Source organism: Anguilla rostrata, chromosome 8 (genome assembly GCF_018555375.3).
Source record: "Anguilla rostrata isolate EN2019 chromosome 8, ASM1855537v3, whole genome shotgun sequence".
NCBI lineage: Eukaryota > Metazoa > Chordata > Actinopteri > Anguilliformes > Anguillidae > Anguilla > Anguilla rostrata.
Genome location: NC_057940.1, coordinates 29,264,465 through 29,284,149, shown reverse-complemented (window position 1 = coordinate 29,284,149; position 19,685 = coordinate 29,264,465). Strand labels below are relative to the sequence as shown.

The window sequence follows — 19,685 nt, the reverse complement described above, 5'->3', positions numbered from 1 at the left end:
GCTAAAGTTGCACCAGCATCATTGTGAATGTTTTGCCTAAACTTTTTCAGAGAAGTACCTAAAATGTCTACCTTACACAGAGTTGTGTTATGACGGTCGAATGCATTTGAAAACGCTTCTCGTTTGAAATCTAAAAAATTCAGTTAATAAATCCAAGTGAGATAATCTAACAAATCTCAGATTTGTGATGCATCCAATAACATTTGGCGCATACTTCACACTACAGATGGCTCCATTTTGGTCTCCGGTCTGCATGTAACCAGCCTCAGCAAATGGCCAACAGCCTCAAATGTCTGCATTGTTATACAAGCATTACACTTTTATTGGAAAAATTCAACTGGAATTCCTGAATCAATGATACAACGGAATTACTACAATGGGGATTCAACCATGCAACCCCCCCCTTCTCAAAAATCCATTTCCTGCTAATTACTGGTCCTCAGTGCAGCCAGAGATCCCAGTTCTCCACCAGATCCGAGTGAAAACATTCTGAATGCACCTGCAGTGGGGTAAGACCTGCAGGATTCAGGTGCGGTTGTACTGTCCCCTCCCACTGTACCCCCCCATGAGAGAGGAGTCACTGGGGAATTTGCATTTGAATTTGAATTTGTCTTTACCCAGCAAGGACACTGGAGGTACAGAGAGCAGGAACTATTCTAAGAGCTATTTTTAGACTCTCTCTTATTCTCTTTCTTTTTCTCTCTGTCTTTTGCTCTCCCCTCTCTCTCGCTCTCTCTCTCTCTCCCTCTCTCTCCCCTCTCTCTCTCCCCCCCTCTCTCCTCTCTCTCCCCCCCCTCTCTCCCCCCTCTCTCCCCTCTCTCCCTCTCTCTCTCCCTCTCTCAGGCTGCGAGGTGCTGATGCTGTGTTTCTGAAGAAGCAGAACAGCCCCGGTTGATGCAGTGAAGAGCTCCTTGAGGAAAATCGCGAGCAAGGTAGCTAAACGGCACCAGCTGCCGCAAGTCCACGCGGCCAGACAAACGTGCTCCATCACAGCACCCAGAGCTCAAAGCGCCGCCTCCAGAGGTAGAAAAAAAACCAGTACAGACATTTTCAGATGAGCCCTAGGAAGCTGGATACAGGCACACTGAGTGAATGCAATAGCATCACATATCATCAAGGCATCAGACTTCTACAACATTCACTGTGTATTAGCGCTGTGTGTTGGCTCTGCAAGCTCACTAGTACAAACCAGGCTTAATTTTCTTGCTGCCAGTTCCAGACCTATTCAAGCTCGCCCCTTGATAAACTACCTTTATACAGCGCTAGCCGTGACAATCTGCAACACAAAAAAAAAACATTCTATCATTACATAGCACAAAGAACAGCTGGCGGAAATCCAGATGAAATATTCACATAAACCCCCACGATGCACTAGGTTAGATACGCATTCACAGGTTCAGCGTAGGCCTAAGTAAGACCCAGTGCGGTCTGTTCTTCAGCAAGACCCTCGGTGGCTTTTAGGACTGATCACATGGGGCCTAGACGATTGTGAAAATGTAGCACTTTGCTCTACTTTGAGGCCCTGTGAAACTCATGAATGACAAAAAACAAAAAGCCCAAGCCTGTGTTGTGTTGGAGACGGAAAATGTAACCGCTGGTTTCACTTCCTTGTCATTAGCTTCCTTATTAGCTTCCATTAGTTTCAGTTTGACTGTGGCACAAGTCACCTACCATACACTACCTCACTAATAAGCTATTCCTTAAAGCACTATAGCAGTTTTCTTCGATCACGTTTCAAGGACAAAGCTCCCACACACTCACGAGCACACACTTAGATACTAAAAATGCTCAACCGCTTTAAATACATAGAAAGAGACAGCAGTGAAAAAACTGGTGCAGACAACAAACTCTACCCTGTAACTGCCCCTCCCCCCCCCCCCCCATCACCCCCTTCACAAAAAACAGAACACAAAAGGAGAGTTGGCAAGTGGCAGAAAATGAAAGAAAAAATAGAACTTCAAAAAAAGAGAAGTGTGAAAAAGTGCGTGCGGCGCCATGGCGATAGAGACAGAGAAACCCACTTAGACTGTGACGGGGGCTCGAGGTTCAGAGGGATTACGCGGACGGGCTGGGATTGACTGGGATTAAAACCGGCCGGGCGGAGGAGTCCGGGGACCTCGAGAACAAAGAGGAAGCAGGGAAAGTATAAGAGTGGAGAGCGGAGGAAAGGAATATATAATATAGAGAAATACGATCAAATAAAAAGAGAACAGGACTGAGAAGATTTTACCAGGCTGGTATGTAACGGTAACTATATATATGAAAAAGGGGCGTGGGGGGGGGGGGGGGGTCAAACTGCTTTGTCTAGGCGTCGTAATACCAAAAAAACCGTTCTTACTGCTTGATGTCACAAAGAATAAGGGTGTTGCTATGATAACAGCAGAGGCTGCAGTAGCCTTTTTTTAAATAAGCAGTGTTACCCACTGTCTTCTTCAGAAAATATTGTGCACATCCCCTGAAACAGATGTGTGTGTGTGTGTGTGTGATATGCATGTACAAATACAGAAGCATACACACACACGCACGCACACACACACAGACGCACACACACTCACACACAGACGCACAGTGACACAGAGTGTCTCAGAGCGAGAGCGAGAATGAGCGCGCTGCTGCGTAGCCTAGCGTTGGCGTGCGCACGCTGCAAAGGAGCCGCATGCGGTCGGGCCAGAAAAAGGCTCCGTCGCCGGTTGCCAGGAGACGGGCGGCCTGACGACGGCTCTCTCAGAAGATGTGAGAGAAACGCCCACAGGAGAGAGCGAGCTCTGCGAAGCGCGCGCCGACGGGGACCGCGTGCTACGCGGCTAGCGCCGGCGCCATTCGCCATTCGCCCGCGTCAGACGCAACCCGGAGGGAGAGAGAAGATCGTTTAGGGCCAGCGAGGTGCACTCCGCCACCCGCCGACGCGCGGCGCTGCGGGGGGGGGGGGGGCTGGGGTCTGACGACCATCTACGGCGGCTGAAGCGCGCTCTCAATCTTTCGTTCGGAGAGAACGCCGGGCTGCCGGGGCTGGGGGGCTCAGGTGAACATGCATTAACGCAGGCTTGCGCTCCTCTTCCAGCCAGCCAGCGTAATCTCGGGCATCCTGGGAGAGAGATCTCTGTCTGCGCAGTCTGAGATCAGAAACGGCGCAGCCGCCGGAGTGATGATGCTCATTTCACGCGGGAGTGAGAGGCCGCCGTCTGTGACTGCCCCGTCCTTCGGGCTTTCGTTCTCCTGTGATTAGCGGTGTCCCGGCTTCCCCCTTCCTCCCTCTCCATGCTCACAGACACCCCCTCCGCAATTTATTACCTCAGGCTTCCTGCGTCGTAAACCGTACCCAATACGACGGGAGAGCCGAGCCCTCGTACGCTAACTGGCCTGCAGTGCAGCCTGCCGCTAGCAAAATAGCAAACACATGATTCCTGGTCTCAAATGCATGTGTGTAAATTATAAATTGTAAAATGTGCTCGACAAGGGTTAAATTGAGAATATATATCTAAATAAATCATTTGTCTATGGCATGAAATATTGGTATTTTAAACATATATGGCTATTATGGAATTCAGCTATTTTTAAGAGCATGAAACCTAAAGGACACAACTGTTTGTTTGGGTTGAAAAGCACTTGAATATTAACTGGTTATTTCAAACCAAGTAGAGTTTCATAGCAATTAAGTCATATTATAGCACTTCAGGCTATATAATGAACTAAAACTGCATCTCTAACACATTTCAGAAACATCTTCATCAAAATTTGAGCTGGTAGACCAGGAACTGTATGATTCAGTTGTGGTCACACTTAGTAACAGTATTTGGACAAACTACTAAATTTGACCCTTGCCGTGAGAAAATTAGATCAACACATCGGCACATCTATTTGGTCAATTCATTTCCCAATATTTACCTGCTGGTATATTTGAACTGTGATTGGCCCCCAGTATCCTGTCCTGTTTAACTAGCCCGCCCAGCATGCAGCAGTGATGTTCATTTCCTGGGGACCTCGTTTTAGCCTGTCCAAGCGTAGCCGGGGAGACGTACATCATTCCCGCCAAACTACCACACCGCAGGGGCCCCCATTACCCAGCATGCCCTGCTCTCGGTCCAGAATACATCGGTGCCTTTTGGCCGAAGGGCATTTTAAAAGCCACACCATCTTTATTGTGTATACGGGAGAGGCCTCCATATAGATCAGAGAGCTTTTTAAAGCCATTCTTGTTAAGCGCCATGGGGTGCCCTCCCACCTAAGATTTGAACCCGCAAAACCAAGCTGTGACCCCCCCTCCCCCATGGTCACAGCTTCACTACAGCTGAGCTACATCATCAGCAATTAATCAACACAGGCAAGTTAACCATTCTATTTTTAAAAAATCAGAAGTCTACCAAAGAATTATGTAGCAAGTTTGTGCAATCAGCGTTCCAAAAACAAGAGGGAAAAAGCACCGGTATCCGTATGCGCACCCTTGGAAAATGGTTTAGTTGTACTAAGCACACACTGAGTCAATGGCCCTGAAAACGCTCATCTATAAATGTCTGCTGTATGCAAGCACACCCTTTCCCTGGGGGGGTTCTGTCTTATAAAGCTCCACAGAGGCTTCCTTCCAAAGTTGTTTTATTTGCATATTTTTTTCCTGGGTTTACAGTCCTTGGTGCTGCTGCAGTGCACCAGTGATGGGTGAGACATTAACAGAGACAGTAAGAACAGAGCATTAGCCTGCCGCGTCATCTTATTCTCTAAACACACACAGCGCTTTCTCTGCACCGGTCGTCCTGTGAGCCGGTGTGCGGTCATGAGACGCATGTCCTCCAAAAAAGGAACCTCTACCGGAATGTCCCGGGGCACTCTCTCAATGTTGTACCTGATACGGGAGGGGGGGGGGGGGTGTGTGCTATTTCCCTCCTCCCTTCCTAATGCACAATGGCCTTCTGAAACTAAAGCGCACAGCCAGCCTGAAGCCACAGCCGACCGCAGCAATGAGACACCGGTGCGGTGTGTAAAGAGAGCGCTCTCTGCTCGCTTCCCCTATGCAGGGGCTGGCAGTGTGGCCCACGCTCTCTGGCATGAGCACCAGGGATACAAGAATTGTTCCCTTCCAACAATAGACCCACCCCCCCTCCCCACCTCCCCACCTCCCCGTCTCCCTGAGAGCGAACTGAGGAGGCTTGTCCTCGCGGCCAATGTCCCGCATAAGGTCGCCTTTCAGCGCCAAAATTCAAAGCTTCCCCCGCCAGATGCGGCCCGTAAAAAGCGGGACGGGGGAATTCACAGAACCGGGGTGCGGGGGGCTCCCACCCGCCCCTCCTTCACCCCCACGCCGCACAGATGCTCCCGCTTTTTCATGGCTGACAGGGCCGCCTCTTCTCCGCGCTCGTAAACGCATAATCGCCGTCTCTGTCTCTCCGGCGCTCGGGTCCTCTTTGTACCCCCTCTCCCCGCCCGCCCGGGCCCGTCCCTCTCTCTCTCTCGGCGCTGACGCGGGGCTTCCAGCTGTCCGCGCGGCGGCGGCTCCAGGGGCCTTTTTTCCGCGCGCGGTCGGGCGACGCGGGGTCCGTTCTCCAAAGCAAACACAACCGGCTGCTGTGTGTTGGCGCACGTGCCTCTGTGGCTCTGCAGAGCGCCGCCGGGCGCCGCCGGCCCGCAGCATAATGGGCGTCTATCATCCCTGGGCATTTAGCGTGTGCGTCCCACAGGAGCTCCCATTACAGGAAATGAATACTGCATGTGAGAGGCATCGGTCCGCGCGCGACGCAAGTATTATTCATTTACTCGGCCGACGCTTTCATTCAGAGTGAATTAAAAGGCGATCATTGAAGGATACATATTGGACTGCACAGCATAGGAAACAGGCTACTGAAGGAGCACTGGTGTAGCGCCACTCTGTGATAGCGTCCATAGACGCTTTTGAGAGATGGGCCCTTTATGGTGAAATAACACAGACACGGGTGTGAAAAGTGGTCAGTGGTTCCTTTCTTCTGACACCCCTACCCCCCTGCACCCACACCCCCAAAATCCCCAGCACAACATGGCCGCACATCTCCGCATGTGTCAGAATGAGAAATGTTGGTTATCGCCCTCCAGCACAAATTCAAATGTTGAATAACATATGTTTGTGTGGTTAACCACAAATTACTTCAGATTTGTGGTTATCCACACAAACATATGTTTCTACATCTTCTGCTAATCCACCCTTTATTGCCTAGCAGTGCATTGACGTAGTGCTGTATATAATTCCAATAGGTTCAATAAGTATCCTATCTGTGATGCAGATCACCAGTCATACCTGTAGAAAAGGTGTTAGGCTACTGTAAATTGTTACGATACATATTAGCACTGGTGAACTACATCACTGTTTTTATATATAGCGGGTAAACGTGACCCAAAGAGAAAAGAGACACGGTGACTAAAGTGACAGATATTTTGGTGTGAAGCCAACAACCCCTTAAATAGCCGTCAGACACCAGCATGCTTCCCAGCACTAAAAGACATGCTCCTCTGTAGTGTGAGAAACATACTATTGTCCTTCTGCGAGAAAAACAGACGAACTCCAATAAAACATCATTCATTAGGGCATTAAATGCTTTTTAAAATATACAAACATGGCAATCAACAAATATATTCACATCAGTCGTTAGCAGGGACTTGCAGGTACATGTGATTCCAGTGGTAATGATTCCAGTGGTAACGGCAGCTTGTGGCTGAATTCAGACTTTGCTAGAGACTGAATGCTGAAATACGGAAAAGAACCCTGTATTGATATTATCTTCATTTCTCAACAGAAAAAAAAGTTGTCATTTAGGGCATGGGGTGGGAAGAACATCAGAATTGTTATTTGGGAAAGGTTAAATTGGAATTGTTGAGCACGTGAGTGAGGTTAGAAGCAGAGAGAGAGAGTAAGAAGGAAAAAGAGAGGTGGAGAGGGAGAGTGTTACTCTGTACTGTATGTCTGTTACTGTCTTCTCTACTTAGGTTTGCCGGCCATGGGGAACCTCATTAAGGTCCTTGGCAAGGATTTAGAGAACTGTCCACATTTTTTCCTGGACTTTGAAAGTAAGTGTTCACTGACGTGTGTGTGAGCCCCTGGGAGCAGGGGAGGGGTGGGGGGGCAGAGGGTGGGGGGTGAGGGGGTGGCAATGAAGGTTGGGTGGGAGGGGCGTGAGAATTGGAGAAGGAGGGGTTTATGTTGGCGTGCATTTTTTTTAAATTTCCAGACACTCTTTCATCTCACTCTGGATCATCGCCCAACACTCGTCCTGCCCAGTTACATCACTGCATCCACTGGGACAGAACCCCAGTGAACATGAGCAAGCTCCTCCCATTTCACGCATATTTCCCTTTTCCCCATCGACTCCTTCCTGTCACAGAGATTGCCCTTTGGTTACCCAGAATTCCAGAAGTCTGCCATCATAGGTGTCCCCTTAGGACGTTCTGGGGAGATATGGGTAGTGAATAGTGGAGAGTATGAGCCAGGGCGTAAGAGAGAGTGTCTGAGTCAGCATAAATATGACAGTGCCCGCCCCCCCACCCCTCCAAAGCCCTCCCACCACTGCCCAGGCAGCCCCCGCTCTCCCCACCCAGCCCCTTTCAACCCCCTCTACACCCCCACTCAACACACACACTTACACACACCCACCCCCTCCTCACCCACATGCCTCTCCCTTCTTCTGTTCCAGGGGACTCATGGGAAATCTCCTGAAAGTGCTGTCTTGTGCCGAACTTGAGCATGGCCAAATAGTTTTCCTTGACTTTGAACGTGAGACCATTGGCTTCTTATTTTTTGCGTTTTTGATTTTTAAGTTATTGTCTGTTCTCATGCCGTTACCTCCTGGTTCTGGGTTGTCCTGTTGTGTGTGCTGCAGGCTGGCATTCAGAAAGCGTTTATTTTGTGTTTCACTCCCTTTCAGCAAGCTCTGAATATTATGGTACCAGGGAGGTTCTAAATCAGATTCTATGAGACGTCACCAACACAAAATTGAACGCGTAGTAATGAAAAAAATCAAACTGTGAGTATGTAGAAATGAAAGCATAGTGCCGACCATTGTACAAAATAAACGCTATGGTAATTAAAGGTCTATCATGCTGATGAAAAGCAACTCAAACCTAACCGAACGGTACAAGGCACAAAAACAATATGCTCTTCAATCTGTTATAAATCAGAAAGCATCATGAACAACTGACATCAGTCGTCCTGCGGCCTATTTACCTCCCCAGAATGCCATGCCTGCTGTGTCTTCTGCGTCTCCAGTACAATTATTTACTCAATAGTTGTACAGCTACTACAACGATCTATGGTCACCCCCATTCCACTATCACTATCCTTTCATTTCCTTTGCAAATCTGCCATTGGCTGCGTCCAACGTCTCGCTGTCGCTCTGTGTGCCCGTCGAAGCCGGGTGTGAAATGGGCCTCTGGGGTAACAGCAACGTAGACGCCGCCGTTTCCTCGGTAACCCCGGTTTCCAGCTTCGACCGCTCGCCGGCGGTCTCCTTCTAACCCTCGTCTAACCGCTTCTTCCCTCCTGTTATCCTTTTTCCAGTGTCTCCGCGACTTAACCACAGCGTTCGCCCCTCGGGGGTCGAGATGCACTCGTGTGTCGCGGGCGCGTCCAGGCCTGGTCCCCCAGGGCTGCAGTCTGATAGGCTCTCCAGCCGTCTCCAAAACCGCGAGAGCGCTCACGGTCGGGTCCAGGGTCGCAGCTGCTCCACTGTGGGACGGCTATTAGATGATGATACCAGCGCTCACAAAAAAAAAAAATTTTAATAGACCGCAGCCCTCAAAGATCAGCGCTGGGCACTCCCGCCCCTCTGAGATCTCCACTGATCAGACGACAGAATCCATTTGTAAAAATGGAACTTTATTTGCACAAACTAAATGAGGCTAATCTGTGGTGGAGCTTGCTTGTATAGCCAAACAGAATCAGGTACGGGAGTACACAGTACAGTCCTCTCCTGGGTCTCCCAGGAGAACTACAGCCTCAGAGGAAAACAAAACCATCAAGCCTCATTTGGCAGGTGTGAATTTCTGGCTCTCTGCATCCCTGTGAAGTTGGCATCTACCTGTGGCTCCAGTCATTTACGAAGGAAGCCCTGTGGTTTCACAGCAGAACCACTTCATAATCCGATTCATTAAATCAATGATGAGTTTTCGTGATGCCCCCTGAACTAACAAAAAAAAGTCAGGTAATAACAGTCACCGTACTGTAGCCCTCAGCCTGATTCTGTTCTTGGAATTTCACAGAACATAAGCGAAATGGAACATTCCAGAAAGTGAAATGAAAGTTCCACGGTAACGGCTTGACCAGTGGAAAATAGTGATTGATTCCTATATCGATACGGAGCAGTATGGAGCTCCTACTGCTCTCTGTGGGGGAGACATTAGTGGAAGATGATCGAATCCTCGCTCACACACACGCATGCATGCACACACACGCACACACACACACACACACACACACATACGTACACCAAGGGCTTGGGTACAATTTCCTGTCATTTCAGTACACTCCCTGTGCCTATAAAAAGGGGAAGCACATGCATGCATCGGTGGTCTTTCTGGCTCATCCTGCCCCGCCCAAAGTGATCAGCCCCAAACCACAAATCTCCTGCGAAGTTCCGCTCACAGACATGCCCACAAAGTCACAGTGCACTGAGTTAACACTGTTCATTCTGTTAATAGAAACAGGTAGAGGGGAAGAGAAGAGAGATAAAAATAAAGAGTGGAATATACTGTATATATATACATATATATTTATAGAGAGAGAGAGAGAGAGTAGTGGAGGGGAAGAGAGAAATAAAGAGTGCATGGTGGTTCAGCTGACTGTCCGCTTGATCAGCTGATGTGACCATGGCCATTAGCCACAAACATTTGCTATGCAATTTATTGAAACAGACAGGCGTGGCCTTTGACTACAACTCTACTAGGGTATTTTGCGTACCTTGTAATTGTGGATATTTATCCCCATAAGACCAGTCCAGCCTAAGTACTGGCCAGTAGCTTCTTCGAGAGCCCTAGCTGGGAGTTAAGCCAACAACACACGGTGGCAATCCCTTTAGCCAAATTAGGCTAGTCTGCCTGTAGCAAGGCAAGTATGACCTCATGAGCAAGAAAGAAGTTTATATTATATGGTCTATAACATATGCATTATTGTTCATATGCACATTTAGAGGGATATACAGTGAGTTCCATATTGTTTGGGACAAAGACATATTTTTTTCTTGATCTGCCTCTGTACTCAACAATTGTAATATAATAAATATGTAATATACCAATTCACAGGTGGTTAAAGTGCATGTTCTCAGATTTTCCCGAAACATTATAGAGCTCACGGTATACTCCAGTGTTCGCTGCAAGGCTTAAACGAATATCTTTTTTCCATCCAAGATAATATTTCCCATTTATTTCTCCCTAATACAAAATGGGCAGTAGTTCCTGCAGTGTCATCTGCAGAGGAAAGCAGATAAAGGATGCACAGTCCTTTGTTACTTGCCCAATGTAGGCCACGCAGCACCACAGGAGAGCTAGCGCTGATTGGAGGAGAGGCGCACCTCTCGCGAACGACAACTGGTAGCTTGCGGACACCAGCCGCGTTGCTTGGCAACCTGAGGAAACCCGGCTGGCTAAAACCCGCCCTACCCCTGGCAGAATGAAGCCGTCTGTAGTCAGACAGCTTCAGACTCCCGGCTGTAACTGACTGATGGCAGAGCACAGGCTTCAGTCTGAGACTTCCCAGCTTAAGGGCCCAGCCCAGTGCAAGCACCTTTAATGTGTGAGCCACTCGGGAGCACAGGCAATATCATTTTTATTACATTACACTGTTTATTCATTTTTAACTACGCTGACATATCTCCCATAGCATCTCAGTTTTTTTTTCTGCAGGACTCAATTAGACTGAGCACAGCTGCAATGCCTTACCCAGGAATTGAGATTTAAGACTTACTGCTCACACCACTCCGCTGCCCAGAAAAATCTGCTCAGAGCCTTTTTTTTTTGCTGTCTGGCAAAGCCTTTGCCGATTGATAAAGACCCCACCCTTCTTCTAATAAAGTCCACAGCCCCAAAGAAAGAGGAGAAGGGATAAAAGAGGGCGGCACACAATCTCCCCCGCTGGACAGATTCTTGCCTCAGCGTTCCCTTCCAAATGCACGACAGACGACATTAGCGACAGGATCTCTGGGGAGAAACAGCTGTCAGTCTGGGCGGAGCAGACAGGTTGTAACACAGGCACTGAAAGCTGCCCCTTCCATTGCTACCCAGCATGAGTTTGTGCACTCAGCCTCCCCTCAATCATGTTACTCCAGCCCAGCTGACCGTCTGTGGTGCCCCGGTCATCGTTCCCCTAAAGCTCTCCCACAGTTGGTCAAGACCAAGCCAAAAGATTTTTACATTCACTCACTCTACAGAGGATTACACTGTAAACTGCAAGCTCCAAGCTCCAGATAGCAAATGCTCTTTTTATGCCAGCCTTCAACACCACCGCCAGTGTGACAGAATGACTCTGTGACCCTGGAACAAAGGTACGCTTGCCTTCGTTTGCCCTCTCTCACCCCTGCCTCCCTCCCCCCGCTCCCCACCCCCTTCTCTCTCTGCGCAGACGCCCAGCCCACAGAGGCCGAGACAGCGGTATGGAACCAGGTGAGCGCTGTGCTAGAAGAGGCTCATGGGATATTGGCAGAGCTGCAGTCTTACAACGGGGCAGGGCAGGAGATAAGAGAGGTAAGGATTTTACTACACTGGGAAGCATCATATCTCTTCAAATTAACATCGTAAACTCAAGTCATTTGCAATTTTGGGCACTCCAGCTTTTCCCATAAAATTTAGACCTTTGGATTTTTCAGTAGTACAACATAAATCCGTTACCAATTCATAATCACTTTAAAATAATTTATGGATTTAGTCTAATGACGAAGAACTTGGATAATCCAAACAGTAGTTGTAGTCCAAGATGAAATACTGAATTAACGTTTTTTGTATCACATGAAATAAGGGAGTTATAGATGTTAGTGCAGATGTCACTAGACCTGTGCTGAACATGGGTGCTACAGTTAATCTGTCTTTCCAGGCTATTCAGAACCCAAGTGACCTACAGCTGCAGGAGAAGGCTTGGAATGCAGTCTGCCCCCTGGTGGCCAAACTGAAGCGCTTCTACGAGTTCTCCCTCAGGCTGGGTACGTGGTGAGCTCTGTTTCCACGCACAAATCAAGCACTGCAGCATATGTAATTTGAAAAAGAACACTCATCATTTTTTGGATAGCGTATCCCTCTCCTGAGTGGCCAGTCTATAAAGAGTCTCCATTTAAGGCAGCTGTTTGAGACCCCCCCAAATGTTCAAGCCCCCCCTGCCGACTGCTGACCTCACAGCACCGTTCCCATGGCGACGGGATCTGCTACGCTGAGCGAGGCTGTGAATACTGATGGCACCTGTTTGTCTCTCGCTGTGAAGCCGCGGTCGCCCTCCCACCGCTGTGATGGCTTCCTCAGCTTCCCCGCGAAGCAGCGACTCCACCCAGCATCCTCCCCGATTCTCCTGTCTCCAGCATCCTCCCCGATCCTCCTGTCCCCTTTCACTCGAGCATGCTTCAGTCTACACACGGGCAAAGGGCTTTTTGCTGACTGTTGCAGGGATTCAGGTATTTTATGCAGTGATAGGGACGGCTCTCAGAGCAGCACACGTAATATATACTACAAACCTTCAGTAGATGGATTCAACACAATTGTGGGATGAAAGATATCACTAAGGCGTGGTGGTTTTAATTGGATGTGGTGAATTCTTATTTTTCTCCATGCAGAGGGGACAGAGATAGACTTGGAACTGCTGACGACTGAAAATTTCAGTGGCTGTGCATGTGCTGGTTAATTTTAAATAAATCTGTTATTTATGCAGTCAATTACTGGTTGATTTACCAGCCCTTCAATCAAGTTTTGAAGTGGAACAAAAGCAAGAATTATTGTAATTTCTCAGAATGATTTTCCTGCCCCAGTTGTTGTGGCTGGGCAGATGCAGTATAAATATGAGTATTTGTACGACACAATGGGGAAAGCTGTGAAACAAGCTGACTCTGGGCGATCATGGCTTTTATACATCACTGCACCTGATCCATTCAAATATCACCTCGGCTGACAGATAACCAGGACCAGAAGCACACTGATATCCAGACACATAAGGCTTTTTGTGAAAAATGGAATATTAGGCACAATACTGGCTCAGTGACTTCTGAGTGAAGCTGTGGGCCTAGCTAGGGCTTCCTGGATCTTCTAGGATTGGCAGAGGTACAAGTCTGGAGCCACAAACTTAATGCAGCTTTGGCTGCTACTCACTGCCATTTTGATCGTATACCTGATGTTTTCCACGTCATTCTCTGGTGGAAATTCACATCCACATTAAAGGTGGGCTGTTCAGTCCAAACTGTACAGCATACCTGTATTCTGTGTTCGCCTGTTCTTGCAAAAATACACTTCCAAGTACACTTACGAGAATGCACTATCAAGTGTAAGAACGCTTAAAATCCATTCAGTCTGAAACAGACTTACTTTGACATTACCACTACTGATCTTTCACCAGCAAGAAACATATCAACACTACAAAAATCCATAAATTAAATTTACTTACACTTGTACTCCTCCTGCCTGCTGTCATCCATTGGCTGAGTAATAGAGTGTCCTTTGCCCTCAAATGCAGAGTAGCAAACACAATGGCTACTGGGAAGGGAAAGTATGGAAAAGTCTGCTTTGATGCGCACTGTTTTTTAGTCCTGCCAAGAACAGAAAGAGACCTCCCAGTAAAATCTTGCATTCTTGCCTTGTTGCATTCTTGAGTTTAGAACGCACTTGATCACATGACTGTTTTACATCCATACCTGCTATATGCTCTAGATAGAATGAAAGTATTCAGTTTAAAACACAGCCGTGGATTCAAATGTGTGTTCACCTTTTACTTGTATTTCTCTGCCAAGTTGACTGAGCACCTAATGAATTGCATAGATGTTAAAAGATAATAGGTAGCAATGATTTGTTGTTACTGATTAATGAGTATGAATGTGTTGTTTGTGATTGGATAATCAGTTGTCAGTGATTGGCTGTGCACAAAATGTGTTTCAAGCGAACATTGTGTTAAATAGGGATCTCAAGACAGCAGCAGAATGCTGAAATCAATATCTATTCCTGTTTCTGTTAGCCAGCTACTGCTGAGCCACTTAAGAAAATTGCAGTTCACTCTTAATCAGTTAGAGGATGCTTAATTCACCTGAATTGCACATGTGCCAGGACTGGGAGAGCTGTGATTGGTGGATGGTGAAAATGCGTGTGGAATCCTGATAATTGCATAAGTAAGCATTAAAAGGAGCGTAAGCCTGAGAAGATTAAGTAAAGTCAGTGGGATTAAAACTGGACGGGCTCTATAGCTTAGACTAAAATGGAGTGTGTCATTACCTGATATGCAGTTAAAGAGAGCCCTCTACGTGGGGAGTACTGAGTAAGGAAGAGGGAGCTTGTACTAGAAACCTGTTGAACCAGCCATAGTTGGGTTGACGCACCAAAAAAAAAACACGTTTCTGATGTTTCTTTTTCAAAAAATATTATCTTCATTTTTAAATCCGCTTTTAAAAGGTATTTTGCCGTTTTAATCTGGACCTCACATATCCCTGTGCATGTGACCTGGGTCTACCGGGCTCCCCACAGCGAGCCGTGAGGGCGCTGTCCGCCTGGCCCAAAGGGACCAACGGGCCTCTGACCAGCCGCGTCTGCCGTTTCAGAGAACGCACTGCGCAGCCTGCTGGAGGCGCTAACGAGCCCGCCCTACGCCCCCATGCAGCACCTGGAGCGGGAGCAGGCCCTGGCCAAGCAGTTCGCCGAGATCCTGCACTTCACCCTCAGCTTCGACGAGCTCAAGGTGAGGGCTCGCGCGAGGCTGTTTCCACGGCAATAAAAACCCTGCTCTGGTCTGACCGTGGGTTTGTCAGAAGACATAAAACCCTGAAGTTCAATCAGAAATACTGTCGCATGCAATACGGGACAAATCTAGGTATTCGTTCCCTCTTGGTTTACCCCTGGCCAACGAATGATTTTCAGATACAAGGTGACTGCCGTACAGTATGCAGCATAGCTACAAATCAATCTCCGCTACACTCCGTAATTTACACTTCTGCAGCTGGATTAATATCAGTAACATAATTCATTAACCATGTATTCCTCCTAGCTGACCTTACACCCTTAAGATACAAGATTAACTAATCCCTTATTTACAGCTTTAGATTTGTTACTAAGGGAAACAGCTTTAAATCCTGGATAGAACCCCCCCACTGGAGGATTTAGTCATGCAGACCCAGTGAACACACTAAGCTCTGCCCTCTTCCCATCTACTGTCTCCACTCTGGATTACTACCTACCACAGCCGAGCTAGAGCTGGGCTTTTTGAAAGTTTCCATGGCGATTTAGTAATTTAGGAACACAAACTGGCACCATTCTTGAGTTATTCCTTGCTTTCCTCAGTTATGAATTACAGTGCTGTGAATAGTATCATCACATAATTATCCAAGTGACTGTACCTTGCAAGGGTAGAGTAGTCCTGCTCTGCTTACAACCTCCACGCAGAGCTTCTGTAACCTATAACCACTGTTTCTGAAATGTTGCCTTTAGCTTACAGATATCATGGTTTAAGCTGCCTCAAAATTAATTCACTATTGCCATAATCTTCAGGATGAAAAATAAAAATGAATATTTGGTCGCTAATGTTGTGCTGTTGAATTCTTGGGCACACAAGTCTATTACAAATGACTGATAGCTTATGTTAAGACCTGTTTTGTCCATGTATATCTCTTTTTGTTAGCCTTCAAGTCGATAACCATCTCTCTCCCTGCAGATGACAAATCCAGCCATTCAGAATGATTTCAGTTACTACAGGAGGACCATCAGTAGGAACCGGCTAAACAACCAGCAGGTAACTGAGCTACAACTCTATGGCAGACTGATAAGACTGATAAGATCCTATTAGCAGACAACGATCATGGCCACATATTCAAGATATGCATTGATTGTGTTTTGTAAGCGTGGGAAAACACACATTTGCGTAGTTTATTAACTGAACCCCATACCATACATACTAAACATAGTGCCTCACGTCCTCATTTTCTGTTACCTTTGAAATAGTGACAATAAACACCCAATTTCCCTCTCTTCCTGCTGCAGCTGGATGCTGAGAATGAAGTGAATAATGAAATGGCCAATCGAATGTCACTGTTCTACGCGGAGGCCACGCCCATGCTGAAGACCCTCAGCAACGCCACCACTAAGTTTGTGTCAGAGGTGAGTCCTCAAATGAAGACATTTTCTCTGGATTCCCCTTTGACTTTCATTGGTCCCTTACATTGTGATCCATAAAACTGCTTAGGCACAAAGGAAGAGAAACAATGGAGAACCATAGATTAGTCACAAGCACAGCTGAGATGCTCCCTCTAGTGGCCGTGTATGGTATGGTACCAACTTCGGCTTTTGTTTCAGAACAAGACGCTGCCAATTGAGGACACAACAGACTGCTTGAGCACCATGGCGTGTGTGTGCAGAGTCATGCTGGAGACCCCGTGAGTTTGACTTCAACCCCAGCCTCGCTCTCACCTGTACCCCGAGTCAGTTAGCCTGTTCCTTCACACAGCAGAGTCCCGTCTCTGAGTTTAGAAAAGACTACACTCCCAGATTAATATTAAAATGGCTACCTGGAAGAGGGAAAAGCCATTCTTGACTGTAAAAATTTCTAGCACAACTAGATCTCTTTTTTATACACATGTTGCACAACATACATAACTATGTGAAGGTTAATACAGGAACAATGACGAGACTGGCTTTGTTCAGCCGTATAATACCCAGTAGCCACAGAAAAGACCATCTGGAATAATAACAATAATGGATTGCATTCATATAGCCTTTGATCCCAAAGCACTTTCAAATTAAGGGGGGGTACTCACTTCCTCCACCCCCAATGTGTAGCACCACCCCCAGTAACAGCAGCCATTTTTCACCAGAGCAGTTACCTTACACCATCTGAGGCAGAGACTGGAGAGGGATGGACTGTTAATCCCACTGGACAGCAGAGAGGGGCGTGTCCAGGAGTTTTATCTGAAGTGTCAGGTGGTCATTTGGGCGCGGCTAACTGACCCCTCTGTCCGTCCGTCTGTCCACAGCGAGTACAGGTGCCGCTTCACCAACACGGACACCATGCTGTTCTGCATGCGGGTGATGGTGGGCGTCATCATCCTCTACGACCACGTCCACCCCGTGGGCGCCTTCGCCAAGACCTCCAAGATCGACGTAAGAGCCTCCCGCCAACCGCCGGGGTGGGACCTGAGAGACAGTAGGGAGACAGAGGGAGAGAGAGGCGGGATTAGCGTGGCCTTTGCTAGCCAATGGGTCACACACTTGTGACTGATTGGACCAAACATCAAAGATCGTGGTTTTTTAGTGCACAGCCAATGGCAGAGCAGCTGTGGATCTGCTGAAAGTCGGAGTATTAATGAGGCATTTGAAGGGGACTCTGCCTGCTAAGGCACTGGTCTAGTGCGTGCACGGGCCCTACAGTCAGTAATTAAATTTGGACTGTGCCAGCGCTGAATGTGGCCAGCAGCACCACAGGGTAACCCTATGGCCAGTTGTGCGTTGCCCAGGGATGGGATGGTTTCAGTCAGGCAGGATAACAGTGTCTGTCCCATCATGCACCAGTTACCCCCGCTGCTCGACTGGGTGCTCTCAAGTTTGCCTGTTCAGCTGTACATAGTGTGCCTTCCTCTCACTCGCGTCTGTGCGAGCTCAACTTGGCGTGTTGAGACGTGGCGGCTGATGTCACGTGTTTCAGAGAACATGATTGGGCATTCCAAAATTTAGGTGGGAACATGGCCAAAACAACATTCCCAATACATAAGCAATACAGTTATTTTAAAACTAATTAGAAACAAAGGCAAACTGTCAATAACACCATAAATTATTCATGCATGGAGTAAATTATAGATACATTTTGAAAGAGACCGATGATATATGTCTCATAAGTAAAATATTTAAAAATTGGTGCCCACCAAATTAGCCTTTTCCTTTTTTTCTTGTGTTCTTTGTTTTCCCGTTGATTTCAGAATAAATTCCATACAAATGAATCTACGCTGTGTGTCTAATGGTGGCTGGTGGTTTTTTTAGGGGGGGGGGGGGGTGAGTTATGACATTAGAGCAGCAGGGGAGATAGGTTCAGAGCGGAGTGACATTTCCTCTGAGAGCCTGTTTGTGTCTTTGTTGTCTGCAGATGAAAGGCTGTATCAAGGTTTTGAAAGAACAGCCTTCAAACAGTGTGGAGGGACTACTGAATGCACTGAGGTCAGTACTACAGGGGGGTACTGATGCATGTTCTCAGGTCAGTACTGTAAGACGGGACTACTGAATGCACTGAGGTCAGTACTACAGGGGGATACTGATGCATGTTCACAGGTCAGTACTGTAAGAGGGGACTACTGAATGCACTGAGGTCAGTACTACAGGGGGGTACTGATGCATGTTCTCAGGTCAGTACTGTAAGAGGGGACTACTGAATGCACTGAGGTCAGTACTACAGGGGGGTACTGATGCATGTTCTCAGGTCAGTACTGTAAGAGGGGACTACTGAATGCACTGAGGTCAGTACTACAGGGGGATACTGATGCATGTTCTCAGGTCAGTACTGTAAGAGGGGACTACTGAATGCACTGAGGTCAGTACTACAGGGGGATACTGATGCATGTTCTCAGGTCAGTACTGTAAGAGGAGACTACTGAATGCACTGAGGTCAGTACTACAGGGGGGTACTGATGCATGTTCTCAGGTCAGTACTGTAAGGGGAGACTGCTGAATGCACTGAGGTCAGTACTGCACAGGGATACTAATGCACATACTCAGGTCAGTACTGTAAGGGGGGACTACTGAATGCACTGAGGTCAGTACTACAGGGGGACTGATGCATGTTCTCAGGTCAGTACTGTAAGAGGAGACTACTGAATGCACTGAGGTCAGTACTACAGGGGGGTACTGATGCATGTTCTCAGGTCAGTACTGTAAGAGGGGACTACTGAATGCACTGAGGTCAGTACTACAGGGGGGTACTGATGCATGTTCTCAGGTCAGTACTGTAAGAGGGGACTACTGAATGCACTGAGGTCAGTACTACAGGGGGATACTGATGCATGTTCTCAGGTCAGTACTGTAAGACGGGACTACTGAATGCACTGAGGTCAGTACTGCACAGGGATACTAATGCATGTTCTCTGGTCAGTACTGTAAGGGGGGATTACTGAATGCACTGAGGTCAGTACTGCACAGGGAGACTAATGCATGTACTCAGGTCAGTACTGTAAAGGGGGATTACTGAATGCACTGAGGTCAGTACTGCACAGGGATACTAATGCACGTACTCAGGTCAGTACTGTAAGGGGGACTGATGCATGTATTGCAGGCTATACCGTAAATGGGACAACTGACTGCAAAAGAGGGGACTACTGCATGAGAGTTTATGTGGGAGGGGGGTTAATGAATGAACTGAGAAACTGAAGAAGGGGACTGCTGGATGTGCTTAACTAAGGCCTGCCAAAATCGGCTCAGCTGTTAGAGGAAGAGCGCCTGTCTGAGATCTGTCATGAGAGAGCACGGGCTGGTCTGGGACCAGCAGCTACAGACTTGGAGCAGGGCTGCAATCAGCTGTTAGAAACGGAGGG

At 47.6% G+C, this 19,685-nt stretch overlaps 1 protein-coding gene across 5 annotated transcripts in view; it reads left to right on the top strand.

Moving 5' to 3' along the window:
• fam49al (family with sequence similarity 49 member A, like) overlaps positions 1-19,685 on the top strand; it is a 36,539-nt gene that overhangs the window by 14,365 nt on the left and 2,489 nt on the right. The window contains exons 2-12 of one of the 5 annotated variants that reach the window (XM_064347595.1): positions 844-932; positions 6,946-7,026; positions 7,650-7,729; positions 11,567-11,688; positions 12,035-12,140; positions 14,724-14,860; positions 15,830-15,907; positions 16,156-16,272; positions 16,468-16,547; positions 17,145-17,271; positions 18,248-18,318. In XM_064347595.1, the coding sequence (XP_064203665.1) occupies positions 7,657-7,729; positions 11,567-11,688; positions 12,035-12,140; positions 14,724-14,860; positions 15,830-15,907; positions 16,156-16,272; positions 16,468-16,547; positions 17,145-17,271; positions 18,248-18,318 (911 nt within the window). In that variant the 5' untranslated portion in view covers positions 844-932; positions 6,946-7,026; positions 7,650-7,656. Of the gene's footprint in view, positions 1-843; positions 933-1,968; positions 2,238-6,945; positions 7,027-7,649; positions 7,730-11,566; positions 11,689-12,034; positions 12,141-14,723; positions 14,861-15,829; positions 15,908-16,155; positions 16,273-16,467; positions 16,548-17,144; positions 17,272-18,247; positions 18,319-19,685 lie in introns of those variants that run through there. The other 4 variants (XM_064347594.1, XM_064347597.1, XM_064347598.1 and 1 more) reach the window with 4 other exon arrangements.